This window comes from Macaca mulatta, chromosome 20 (genome assembly GCF_049350105.2).
Source record: "Macaca mulatta isolate MMU2019108-1 chromosome 20, T2T-MMU8v2.0, whole genome shotgun sequence".
In the NCBI taxonomy this organism is placed as follows: domain Eukaryota; kingdom Metazoa; phylum Chordata; class Mammalia; order Primates; family Cercopithecidae; genus Macaca; species Macaca mulatta.
The window spans coordinates 13,753,514-13,767,169 of NC_133425.1; the positions used below are offsets into that span (position 1 = coordinate 13,753,514).

The 13,656-nt window shown below is 43.6% G+C and overlaps 1 protein-coding gene and 1 long non-coding RNA gene across 13 annotated transcripts in view; both read left to right on the top strand.

Moving 5' to 3' along the window:
- The window catches only part of SNX29 (sorting nexin 29), a 657,788-nt gene that overhangs the window by 610,179 nt on the left and 33,953 nt on the right, over positions 1 to 13,656 (top strand). For 4 of the 12 annotated variants that reach the window (XM_077987272.1, XM_077987282.1, XM_077987270.1 and 1 more), the window contains one exon: positions 4,902 to 5,149. The exons of 6 other annotated variants lie outside the window; for them this stretch is intronic. Coding sequence is in view for 2 of the 6 variants with exons in the window: in XM_077987270.1 (XP_077843396.1) it covers positions 4,902 to 5,043 (142 nt within the window). In the remaining 4 variants the exon portion in view is untranslated. Of the gene's footprint in view, positions 1 to 4,901; positions 5,150 to 6,044; positions 6,205 to 13,656 lie in introns of those variants that run through there. 2 more of the 12 variants (XM_077987281.1, XM_077987275.1) reach the window with 1 other exon arrangement.
- LOC144338418 (uncharacterized) lies at positions 10,605 to 12,461 on the top strand. The gene is made up of 2 exons (XR_013412499.1): positions 10,605 to 11,175; positions 11,855 to 12,461. It is a non-coding gene; the product is annotated as an uncharacterized LOC144338418 (long non-coding RNA).

Below are 13,656 nucleotides of genomic sequence, written 5' to 3' on the forward strand. Positions count from 1 at the left end.
TCCCCAGACCTGATTAGACAAACTGAGGCTAACCCAAATCCTAGCTCTGGGGGAGGCAAAAAAAAAAACCACTATAAGCCAGGGGACAGCAGACTTTCTGTAAAAGGCCAAATAGTAAATATTGTAGGCGCAGGCCATGAGATTCTCATTTCAACTATTCAACTGATGCGTGCACAACGCTGTGTTCCAATTAACCTTTACTTCCTAAACAGGCGGGCCAAAGTTTGCTGGCCTCTGCACACTATGATCAATCTACCGAAAGCCAGTCATGGGGATGGGGTGCATATTAGATCTTTAAAAAAAAAAAAAAAAAAAATGAGGTGTTTGTCTTTTTCTGTCCTTTAGAAAGTGGGGGAGGGAGGTGTACGAAAATGAACAAATTCTAAGCTGAAGACTGAATAATGGTATTTACCTTTGATTTAGTTGTTTACTGTGTGTCAGGTGCCTTACATTCATTGGCTGTAAGCCTCAGAAAAAACTCAAAGAGGAAGATTTAGCCCCATTCTCCAGATAAATGAAGTGGCTCAGAGATGTTAAAGTTGAAGATCACACAGCCAGGATTCTAATACAAAAGCCTATTGTTTCGCTATGTTCCACTGGGCCTGATCCAGTCTTGCCCTCGATTCTCCTGTTTGGGTAGTGGTATCATGTTATATTATCCAGTGAGATGGTCCTGCAAAGTCACTGTTGCGTGTTCAATGCACAATAGACAAAGTGTTCTAGAGGCATTAGCCTCCACCCAGCACAGTACGGTGACACAAGGTAGCCCAAGCTGTCTGACCACTTCAGCCCAAGTAAGAATTTCACACAAGCATGAAAATTAGAGATGTCGTCATGGTGATGTCAGAGGGGTTTGAACCAGAGCAACTCCACCTTGAATAGGAGCTGGGTAAAATGAGGCTAGAACTACTGTGCTGCATTCCCAGATCGTTAAGACACTCTTCGTCACAGCATGAGGTAGGATGTCGGCACAAGATACAGGTCTTTGCTGATACAACAGGTTGCAGTCAAGAAGCCGGCTAAAACCCACCAAAACCAAGATGGTGATAAGAGTGACCTCTGGTCGTCCTCATGGCTACACTCCCATCAGTCCATGACAGTTTACACATGCCATGGCAACGTCTGGGAGTTGCTCTATGTGGTCTAAAGAGGAGAGGCATGAATAATCTACCCATTGCTTAAGCACAGAGGGGAGGCATGAATAATCCACCCATTGTTTAGCATATCAAGAAATAACCATAAAAACGGGCAACTAGCACCCCTCGGGGCTGCTCTATGGAGTATTCCTTTATTCCTTGACTTTCCTAATCAACTTGCTTTCACTTTATTCCAGACTCACTCTGAATTCTTTATTGTGCAAGATCCAAGAACCCTCTTAGGGCTGGATCAGGAACCCGTGCCTTTAACAACGATAATGTTAGAAGCACCTGGGATTTGGGAAAATCTTGGAGGGTACTTTGAACTTCTAAAAACCCATGAATAGGGAGATTTTAAAAAATTCACCAAATATTACCTAGATTTTAGGGGACCCAGAGACACCAACTAGTTTTGGGGCTCCACACCAAAACGCAGTCAGAATAAACTGGTAAGGGAGGCTGCTTTGGTTGAAAGGGAGGTAACAATGTTACAGGCAAGAGGTCCCAATCCAGACCCTAAGAGAGGGTTCTAGAATCTCATGAAAGAATTCAGGGCTAGTCTACAATGCAAAGCAAAAGTTTACTAAGGAAGTAGTGAAAGTACTGTTATCCACAGAATAAGGCATTCCCAAAACAGGGGGAATGCGTCCACCCTAGGTATAATACTAGTTTATACAGCATAAAAAAGATCATAAGGGGCCGGGTGCGAGGCGGCTCACACCTGTAATCCCAGCACTTTGTGAGGCTGAGGTGGGAGGATCACTTGAGGTCAGGAGTTCGAGACCAGCCTAGCCAACATGGTGAAACACAGTCTCTGCTAAAAAATATAAAAATTAGCCAGGGGGGGTGGTGGTGTGTGCCTGTGAGCCCAGTTAACTCAGGAGGCTAAGGCAGGAGAATTGCTTGAACCCGGGAAGTAGCAGTTGCAATGAGCAGCAATTGCACCGTTGCACACCAACCTGGGCAACAGAGCAAAACTACAAGACAAAAAAAAAAAAAAATCATGGGGAGAGACATGCTCTGCTGTAAGGATTTGTGATAAAAAAATTTTCTGAATTACTATATGTTGCAAGAATCATTATCTTTAAAGCAAAATTAGGAATGCTTCTGTTCAAGATATCAGGATAAAAGAACACTCCCAAGTCTGGGTCTCTTTAGTAAGTGTTGTAGGATATAATAAATACCTCTTCAAATATTTTAGGCTGTAAATTGTTAAGTACAATGAGTTCTGACATCCTCTCCAAAGAACCAATGTATCAGTATGTTTGGCTCTCCTGTTATTTATCCATTTAAAGTTTAACTTCTTCATTCTCGTCTCCTTGCTCCTACTTTGAGTAAACAACCTTTTCTGCCAGTTCTAATCAGCAGTTCACATCTGTTGCTCTGGTCACCTGCTCCGTCCTGAAGTCACCTGTTCTGTAACTGGCTTTCCTGCCAAACTACTCACCCCACCAGACTCGTACCACTGCTCTTTAAAATAGCCAGTCGGAACTAGCTTAGACTGTGTGGTCCAACCCTAGCTAATAGGGGAATGACACAGCAGTAGGTGCTACCTGCGTTAGGAGTAAGAACCCCGTCCCTTGTTCAGGTGTGCTCTCGCCATTGCTCCACTCACAAGTTGCCCCCTTCTATAGAAGTAAAATTGCCTTGCTGAGAAAATCAAATTTATGTTCAAGTGCTATTTCTTTTGTGGCACCAAAAATTTTTAATGGTGTTATTAATCTGTTCCCTTAACCACAAACATCTAGAGGCCAGGAATAGCTAACAGTCCAGAATGCAGCCTGCCAAGACCCACTTTTTCTTAGTCTTCACTCAGGATGGAGTTGCTCTGCTTTCAATACTTCTGATAACCACAGACACAAAAAGCTTCTTACCCATTCTCCCTGTCTCCTCAACCCCCACCCCCACTAAAAAAAACAAAAAATTCAGTGGGTTACATGGTACTTGAGGTTAAAGTCTCTTTCAGCCTTGAGACTATCATTTCTATGCAAATTTTTGCAAATTAGATGAAAACCACTGATAAAGCCAGAGAGGGGGAAGAATCAGGGATACAGACCTTGGCCATGCTCCCAGGGAGAACGGCAGCAGACCAGCAGGTATCATTTATTAACCTGACAAACACTTGAATGTCTCTGCCCTTTGAACTCAAGGGCTGAGGGACAGACAGGGACCAACACAGAATGCATGTTCATTTTTTCATGCCTTCCACCTCTGTTAAATATAGTGAACTCCAAGGTTCTCTTCGAAGAATCAGTATGTTCAGCTGTCTTATTTTTTGTTCTCCGTTTTAAAGTTTTTCATGGTTCTCTTCATCCCCTGTCCTCTAATTGCAGTAAACAACTTTCCCACCAGTTCTAATCAGTAGTTCACATCTGCTCCCCTGGTCACCTGCTTTAACCTGAGTCACCCATGGTCACCTGCTGTCTTTACTCATGCTGAGTCACCTGTTCTGTAACTGTCCTTCCCACCAAGCTACTCACCCCACCACTCTGACTTGTATCCCTGCTCTCTTTAAAATAGCCAGTCGAAATTAGCTTAGACTGTGCGGTCCAACCTTTGCCAATAGGGGAATGACACAGCAGTAGGTGGTACCCACATCACGAGTAAAAACCCTTTCCCCTCCCTTTGGTTCAGGGCTGCCCTCACCATTGCTCCACCCAGGAACTGTACCCTTTTATAGAAGTAAAAATTGCCTAAGAAATTTAAATTTACTTTCAAGTGCTATTTCTTTGTGGCACTGAGATTTATAACATCTTGGTCCATGAGAAGCTTTCTGACAGCCACTGTGTTTGGAATCCCCTCTCCAAAAAGAGAAGCAGCATGGTGCTCAGGGCCAAAGCTGCAATCACGAATCTCTGCTCTCCTTGGGCACATAGGCTGTTTTTAGACAAGGTTATGCATTATCAGTTTGTAACTGGAAATCATGGAGAAATAACGTTCATTCTGCAGTAACAATGAGTGTGTAACCATGTATACTAAAATCTTCATGTGTGAATCCCAGTTCTCTCATGAACATAACCTCACCTTTCATAGTCAGCCAAATTGGCTTAGAACTCAGGCTGATAAACTGAATTACCATAATTTAAGTCTTTAACAAATTATAAGTTACACTCAAAAAAACAAAACAGACACCTTGGCCAGGCGCAGTGGCTCATGCCTGTAATCCCAGGACTTTGGGAGGCCAAGGTGGGCCAGATCTCTTGAGCCCAGGAGTTCAAGACCAGCCTGGACAACACTGCAAGATCCCATCTCTAAAAAGAAAAAAACCAAAAACCACCTTTTTAAACCTATGAGTATTACCCAATGGGAGATAATCCATGGAGAGGAAGGAAAGGACTGCCAAAGAGGTCAAAGGTCTAAATGTGACCTATTTCTGTTCCAAAGGATTTTGGAACAGCAGCAGTAACTGTAATGGCTATAGACCCAGAATTTCACTATGGTGTACTAGTTATTATGATTTATATGGATTATCTTACTAATTATCTCTCCCTGGGTACTATTATCCATTTTACAGATGTGGAAACCAAGGCTCAAGTTGCACAGTAGGAAATCTCAGATGTGTGTAAGGAAAATTTATCTTGGGGCCCCCAAATCTAAGCTGAAGGGAAAAGTTAGGCTTGGAACTGCTTAGGGCCAACCTACCTTCCATTCTATTCAAAGTCACCCCCCTCTGCTTACTGAGATAAATGCACACTCTATTGCCTCCTTTGGAGAGGCTCATCAGAAAGTCCAAAGAATGTAACCATTTGTCTCTTATCTACCCAGGACCTGGAAGCCCCCTCCCGCATTGAGTCTTCCCACGTTTGCTTCAGGTTGCCTTGCCTTTCTAGACCTGCCCCACCTTTCCAGAGTGAACCGATGTTCATCCTGCATGTTGATATCTCGTGTCTCCCTAGCCTGTATATAACCCAGTTGTGCTCTGACCACCTCGGGCACATGTCACTAGGACTTCCTGAGGCTGTGTCATGGGCATGTGTCCTCAACTTTGGCAAAATAAACTTTCCAGATGAACTGAGACCTGTCTCAAATTTTCAGGGTTTGCAGACGTACACCACGTGCTGAGTCTAGAGCCTTTGCTCTTGACCCCTGGGTGCCCCTGCCTTTCACAGATACCTGTGTGTGCTTTCTGTAGGCATATCTACTGAGTAGTTCTCTGGCAAGAATGCATTTAGGAAGCCGCCCGGGTGATTCAATGGTCAGCCAATACATGCACTGGGAGTTAAAACACAGGTTCTCTGCTATTTCTTACAAGTTATGACATTGAGTATCTCCAGAACATCCTTACTTCACCTCTTAGTGTATCCTTTTTGAAAGGATACACTAATCTCTTTAAATGCATGACTGTGGTAATCAAATCAAATGATGCATATCAAAGCATGAGTCATGCACATATAATCCATTATATAGTTGTAAGAAGTTCTTATCACTGGAAGAGACTAAAAAATCTTGTTTTTGCCTAGAGCCATCCCCCAAAGTAGAAGAAAACCTTCTTACAAAAGATGTGACTGCAATGAAGAGAGGGTCAGGCCAGGCCTGATGGCTGATGCCTAAAATCCTAGCACTTTGGGAGGCCAAGGCAGGAGGATTGCTCCAGTTTAGGAGTTTGAGACCATCCTGGACAATATATCAAGACCCCGTCTCTACAAAAGTTTAAAAATTAGCCAAGAGTGGTAGCATACACCAATAGTCCCCAGATACTTGGGAGGATTAATTGAACCCAGGAGGTGGAGGTAGAGGTCGAGGCTGTGATTGTATCACCGTACTCCAGCCTAGACAGGGCGAGATCCTTTTTTTAAAAAAAAAAAAAAAAAAAAGGTGGGGGGTAGTGGGGAGATGGGGATCGGGGAGTAACTCCGCATTGGAGATAATGAACAGAAATGACGTTAGAAAATCCATTTGTCCCAAAAGGCAGAAGAAAGGGCCAAAGACCAGAGAACATCAGAAAGCAGAAGAACCAGCAAGATAATAATGAATACAAAGGACAAGAAAGAGTGAATCATGAAACCAATGCTTTCTGTACGAAGACGCCCTGAAACTATTGCTATGGAATAAAAGATGAAATGCTCCCGATTATTGTAAAAACAAAATTGCATGCAGGATTGTGTAAAGACAATGCCAGGTTGGACTGCCAGAATGAGCCAACAGCGCGTGATGTGCTTCCCCCTGCAGAGCGCCTATGAATGGATGTGCAGTTAGGGAGGTTTCTCATCACCAAGATTCCTATCCCAGAAAATCAAATGTTCATAGCTCTGGGAATGGAATGTGACCCTCGTGGAGAGCCTATAAATGGATTCATGGGGGGGCACCTGTCCATATGGATAAGATACGGCTATAAATGACCTCATCTTGCCACAGCTCTCCTAGGCCTCTTTAGGGTTAAGGCATACTCCCTTCTGAGAATTTCTGGTCTAACCAGTTGTCTAACTTCACGTCCTGTTTCTATGAATTGTTTGTAACCACCCTTTGCTGTAGCCATTACTGCCGATTAATATCTTGCTTATCATAGGTTATGGGAAGACTGTTCCTGTTTTAAGGCTCTGTTAGAAATTACTGATGCACACACCATCGTAAATTCTTCTCTCTGTACACTGTACTTCTGCATACAGATGTTATGTTAAAGAAATCATCCCCATGTGACCATCTCACCTCATAATCAAATGACCCTAAATCCCTCACTAACCTACCCCGCTCTCACTAAACTTAATGCTGCCATATCCAGTGCATTGTTGGCACCATGGGATCAGAAGGCAGTGACCCCCTGGACCCAGCTTTCACTATCTTGCGTGAGTGTATTATTTCTCGACCTGCCTATCTGGCGGGACTAAAAAGAGCCCCGTTGCATTGCGGGCTGCTGGCCAGATCCCGCAATAGCTTTCACTAGTAATTAAAACAGAATTAACAAGGATATAGCTGAAGAAATTTGGAGCTGAAAATACTCATTTTACGGATCAGAAAGGATAAAACTGGTGAAAGGAAAGGAGATCTCTAGCGTGGCAAAGTTCTTTTAAGGCTGAAGAATCCTGCATATATCCAGAATAAAATGTTAACCAGAAAAGGCCGCAGTTTAAAAAAAAAAAAATCCAGAATAGAACAAAATTTAAAGGATTGAGCCATGACCTAACAATTTTATGCCAAACCAAACTACTGTTCTCATATTTTAAAAAGATATAAGACAAGGCAATAAAGAGAAAACTGACTGACTCAGCCCTTTATATTAAAATGTAACCTAAAGCTTGAATAGATATACTAATATCACACTGCTCTGAGAATTAACCCTCAGATTAATGGAAACTGTATTATTAGCCTTAAGATGGCCCCAATTTTTTTTTTTATTTTTTTTAAAAGAACGAGAAATGCATGCTGTCATTGCCTTTTTTGGGGGGGTGGGGGATGGTGGGGAGATAGGGGCTCCTCTGTTACCCAGGCTGCAGTGGAGTGGCACAATCATGACTCACTGCAGCCTCAACCTCCCAAACTCAAGGGATCCTCCTACCTTGACCTCCTCCCCAGGCTTGAGGGATCTTATCTCAGCCTCCTGAGTAGCTGGGACTACAAGGCTGGTCTCAAACTCCTGAGCTCAAGCCATCCTCTCCTACAAAGTGCTGGGGTTACAGGCCTCAACCACTGCACCCTACCCCATTGCTACTTTTCAAAATTGCACTTGAGGTTGTAGCTTATGTGATAAGAATTTTAAGTAGCAGGGAGATACAAAATTGTACTTATTTATAGTAACTGTCCAAGCTAGAAAATGCTCAGGAAATAAACTGACAAATTTACTTTGAGCAGTGTAGCCCCATACTGTATCAACCTAAAAAAGAACAAGTCAAAGATATAATAGGAAGCTTTTTAAAAACAATACCCACAAAGCTAAGTTTTTAAAATGATCTATATAGAGAAAGCTGTAAATCTTTACTGAATGACCAGAGACTTATAATACCATCCTCATGAATGAAAAAGACTCAATGATGTCAGTTCTTCCCAAATTTTATGAATCTAATGCATCACAACCCTAGTCCCATGTCAATTCTTCGTAGAATTTGACAAACTTACTCCGAAATACAGAAGAGCTAGGGCAATTTTGGGAAGGAAAAAGGAAAACTTTAACCACTAGACACCGAAAACATTACAAAGCTCTACAAAACCAAGGCAGGAATACACAAACCAATGAAAAATTGTAAACCCGGGTAGAGACACAGGTTTAAAAGATGTTAAAGGGGGTATTTCACATGAGCAGAGAGACTCTTCGATAGTCTTAAGACAACTGCCTGTATATCCAGAAAGTCAGTACATTGGAACACTCATCACACACAAAAGTAAACTTCAGGAAATCCTCAAGCTATTTTAATATAATGAAATAGTTACGGACTTTGCGCTATTACAGACTTTTACAAGTTTTTTACAAAGAAGTTTTTCAAAAACTATGGAAGAAATGACCAATAAACTTGACCACAGCAAAGTTTCAAGGTTCTGCATAACAAAAGTATGAACAAAGTAAGACAACCAACATCCCAGAAGATACTTGTAACTTACAACAAATTGTTATTGACAAGGGTCCCCAAACCCCAGGCCACAGACCAAGAAAGGTTCGTGGCCTGTTAGGAACAGGTGACACAGCAGAAGGTGAGCAGCAGGGGAACAAGCAAAGCTTCATCTGTATTTACAGCTGCTCCCTATCGCTCACATCACACCAACTGAGCTCTGCCTCCTGTCCGATCAGTGGCAGCATTACATTCTCACAGGAGGATGCACCCTATTGTGAACTGCCCATGCGAGGGTTCTAGGTTGTGTGTCCTTGTGACAACGTTAACTAATGCTGAATTATCTGTCACTGTCTCCCATCACCTCCAGATGGGGCCGTCTAGTTTTGGGAAAACAAGCTCAGGGCTCCCACTGATTATTATAGTGAGTTGTGTAGTTATTTCATTGTAATGTAATTATAGAAAAAGTACACAAGAGGCTGGGCGCGGTGGCTCAAGCCTATAATCCCAGCGCTTTGGGAGGCCGAGACGGGCGGATCACGAGGTCAGGAGATTGAGACCATCCTGGCTAACACGGTGAAACCCCGTCTCTACTAAAAAAATACAAAAAACTAGCTGGGCGTGGTGGGGGGGCACCTGTAGTCCCAGCTACCCGGAAGGCTGAGGCAGAAGAATGGCATGAACTCAGGTGGCGGAGCTTGCAGTGAGCCGAGATCGCGCCACTGCACTCCAGGCTGGGCAACAGAGCAAGACTCAGTCTCAAAAAGAAAAAAAAAAAAAAAAAAAAAAGGAAAAGTACACAAGAAATGTAAGGTGCCTGAATCATCCCCAAACCATCATCTCCCACCAAACCCCATCTGTGGAAAAACTGTCTTCCACACAACGGGTCCCTGTCGCCAGAAAGTTAGGGGACTGTTGATCTACAATGTACGTATTTTAGACAAAGAATGTATTTCTTTCCCCCAAGGGCTCCCCATTTCAAACGAAAATGGGATACTAATCCAAAAGAAAGGGACTGTAAATGAGCAATTCACAGAAAACACAAATACCCACTGATCATATGAAAAGATGTTCCACCTCATTAGCCATCAGGGGGCTGTAAGTTAATGAACTGTTTCTATCAAATCACCAAAAACTTAATCAGCTGTTCTCATACCTCCCTTGTGGTCCAACTGCTATAACCATTTTGGAGAAAATTCTGACGAAAAAGTATGTGTGTGCCCCAGGATGGAGCCACCATCAGTATCTCCACTTGAAAAGCATTTACCCAAACATCAGCAAGATGGCCTGGCCAGGGGGGCCTGAGATGTGTACAGTAGCTCAAGAAAGAAGTAACAGTAAACAACCCACATCACCTCCAATTGATGGGATGGTTGCGTCAACTTTCATATATTTGGACCATAATATACCACTCAGAGAAAGGCAATTTGTCTGGGTATACTGATACAGTCGAGACACAAGTGGTGAAAAAACCAGGTTGCTGAATGATAGGTACATGATACAGTTTATACCTAACAGTTGCTGAAGGCGTAGATGTTCATGTATAGGAAAGGGCCCGGAAAAGTGTACATGAAACCCATCAAGATTAGCCCCAGAGAATAGAGAAAGGAGACCAGGTCCTGGAATCATGGTAGGTGGTCACATTACAGTGGGTAGCTAGCCAGACACAAGCAAGGAAGAAGCAGCCCCCACCGCACCACCACCAGGAATGCCAGGCCACTGTCAGGTGATGTTCTGACAGCTGTTAATGGCCTAACAACTAGGTCATAGCCAGTGCCAGGGCAAGACAGCCTCACAACAGATAGACATGCCTGAGGCCAAGCGCAGTGGCTCACGCTTGTAATCCCAGCACTTTGGGAGGCCGAGGTGGGTGGATCACGATGTCAGGCGCTAGACAGACTGGCCAACATAGTGAAACCCCATCTCTGCCAAAAATACAAACGTTACCTGGGCATGGTGGTGCACACCTGTAGTCCCAACTACTTGGGAGGCTGAGGCAGGAGACTCGCTTGAACCCAGGAGGCAGAGGTTGAGGGCAGCTGACATTGTGCCACTGCACTACAGCCTGGACAACAGAGCAAGACTTCATCTCAGAGAAATAAAAAAAAAAAAAGCACCCTCAACTGGTGATCAGCAAATTCCCAGTAAGATCTCAGGAGCTGGGCAAGTGGGCTCAAGCATGCACAGAGGGGCAGAACAGTGGAGTTTTAAACACTCGATTGGTAAGGGAAGAACACCTCAAAGTGGGCTTGTAACAACTTCAATAAGCACACTCCACTTCAGTGCATGCTCCACTCCCAAGTGCTGGCAGGCCCTGCACATGCAGACAGTCCATCCCAAAGGAAAAATCCGGAAGAAGAGACCCAAGACCCTAGAAGCATGCCAACATACAAACCCATGTCAAATTTCAGCCCGTGCCCTCGGTCTCTCAAGTCACCTGCTTGGCCTCCTTCCAAGTGTACTTTACCTCCCTTTCATTCCTGCTCGAAAACTTTTTAATAAAAACTTTCACTCCTGCTCTAAAACTTCCCTTGGGCTCTCCTTCTACCATATGCCCCTGGGTCAAATTCTTTCTCCTGGCTAGGTACCGTGTCTCAAGCCTGTAATCCCAGCACTTTGATAGGTGGGTGGATCACTTGAGGCCAGTAGTTTGAGACCAGCTTGGCCAACCTGGTGAAACCCTGTCTGTACTAAAAATACAAAAAATTAGCCAGGCATGGTGGCATGCACCTGTCGTCCCAACTGCTGAGGCAGAAGAATCGCTTGAACCGGGGAGATGGAGGTTGCAGTGAGCCGAGATCACACCACTGCACTCCAACGTGGGCAGCAGGCTGGACTTTTACTCCGACTCAAAAAAAAAAAAATCTCCTGCAGATGTTTATGGATTTGCTGCTGGTAACAGAAGACTGTCTTGATTTTTAAAATTGCTTCTAAGACTAAAGGATGAACAAACTGAGTAATTAAAAACCCATTTAAAACAGAAGGCTGTTTTGCCTCCCAAATTTCCTATTAGTTGGATACTCACTTTACACCAAATTCTAAAAGCCCAGATGAAATAATGAGCCAAGTGGTAAAAATGCAAGGATTAAAAAAGATTCCTGAACATATGAGAAAATATTTTGTTTAAGCATAAAAACCTTAACTTCTTTACATCAAATGAAAAAAGCCAAAAGTCAAAAGACAGACAAATCTAAAATACATATGCAATATAAAGATTTTCCACAAACCAAGGTAGAGAAGACCAAAAATTCTATAATCCAATAGGCACACAATTTCCAGAATTAAACCAATAGACCAAAAAACGTGTCTGACCTCAGGTTGCACGAGGAACAATTAAATGACAGGCCATTTATTTTTGGCTACCAAACTGGTCCAAATCAAAAATAAAATACTTAATGTTGACAAAGTAGGATGAACCGTTCCAAGGAGTACTGTGCAAAGGAAATAGATACAAACCACATATGCCACTTTTAAGGTTACCAGAACCCATTGCAAAAAAACAGGTACAATTTTAATACTGTATCTAACATACTCTATCAGAAGTACTATTTCGAGTTACTATAAACATTTACAAGCTATTCACTTTTTTGGAGGGGTACTAATTCTTTGAAATTTGCCATGTGTCTTACGCTGCTACTGTATCAATCCAGATGCAAAATTTACTACAAATGGAAGTTTCGTAAAATTTTCCATTGAAAAGAACATTCACATAGTCAAGTTGTTTCAAACATATTTAAGCTTCCCTATAAGAAAATGAGTAACAGGTCTATACAATGTATTCAAGAGTGGTTAAAATTAATTCAAGCCTCAGTTCCTCAGTCGCACCAACTTTTAAGACAGGGTCTCACCCTGTCACGCAGGCTGGAGTGTAGTGGCGGGATCACAGCTCACTGCAGCATCCGCCTCCTAGACTCAAATGATCCTCCCACCTCCGCCTCTTGGAATAGCTGGGACCACAGGCATATACCACCATGCTTACCTGATTTTTTAATTTTTGTTGGGAGATGGGGTTTCGCCATGTTGCCCAGACTGGTCTCAAACTCCTGAGCTCAAGTGATCCCCCCAGCTCAGCCTCCCAAAGTGCTGGAATTACAGGCTTGAGCCACCACACCCCACCTTGACCACTCTTCAAATGCATGAAAGCCATCTGTGGCTGGTGGCTGCCATACTGAAGGCTGCAGTTCTAGAATAAGTGCACCTGCCCAACCCAGCTCCCGGCTACAGGTGGAGACAGCTCTTTCCCCAGTTTCCCAAATCCTGACATCACAGTGCCCACTGATCAATATTCCCCAGGGATTTCCAGACTCACCCCTCCTGGCCTCATCCACAGGTGCCTTCTAGTCCTTCCCTGTTCTTGCTGGAACTTTGCCATGAGGCACACAGCCCAGTCCTTAGTCAATTGCCACCTTTTGAGTTCTCACACTGTAAATTGTAGATAATGGGTATAAAGATACTAAAATCAACAGACTCCTTGTATCAAGTAGACTGTGTCCTCAATGCTTTGCATCCTTTATCATCTATACCCCTTCCAATTATTCGGGAAACTGAAGCTTAGAAAAGGACATATTAGGGCCTCAGTATTACTAAGTGAAGAGCCAAGGACACAATTTGTCCTTGGAACCAGAGCTAATGGGCACCAAACCCCATGCTCTCCCCACTTCCTCACGGTTGTGGCCTAATTATGTCATCTCCCTCCCCCAGTCATTAACAGTGACTCCCAGCCCTCCTTGCTGATTGGGGTCAGCGGGACCCTGCCTGGGACATTGCTTCTTCAGACATTCGGCCAAGATGGCACAAACAAAGGAAACCCCCACATGGGAACCTATCCTTCTCTATGTAATGAGCTACTGTGCTAAGTGCCTTACATAGATGCTCATTTAATTCTACAGCTATTTATGAAGTCAAAACTGTGATCACCATTTTACAGATAACAAGTGAGTCACTCAAAGGCCAACAGCTGGGAGGCTGTGGGGCTGGGATTTGGTGGTGGACTGTTCCCTCCCCAGGAAACCGGGGATGCAGGGGGAAGCCCACCAGACAAG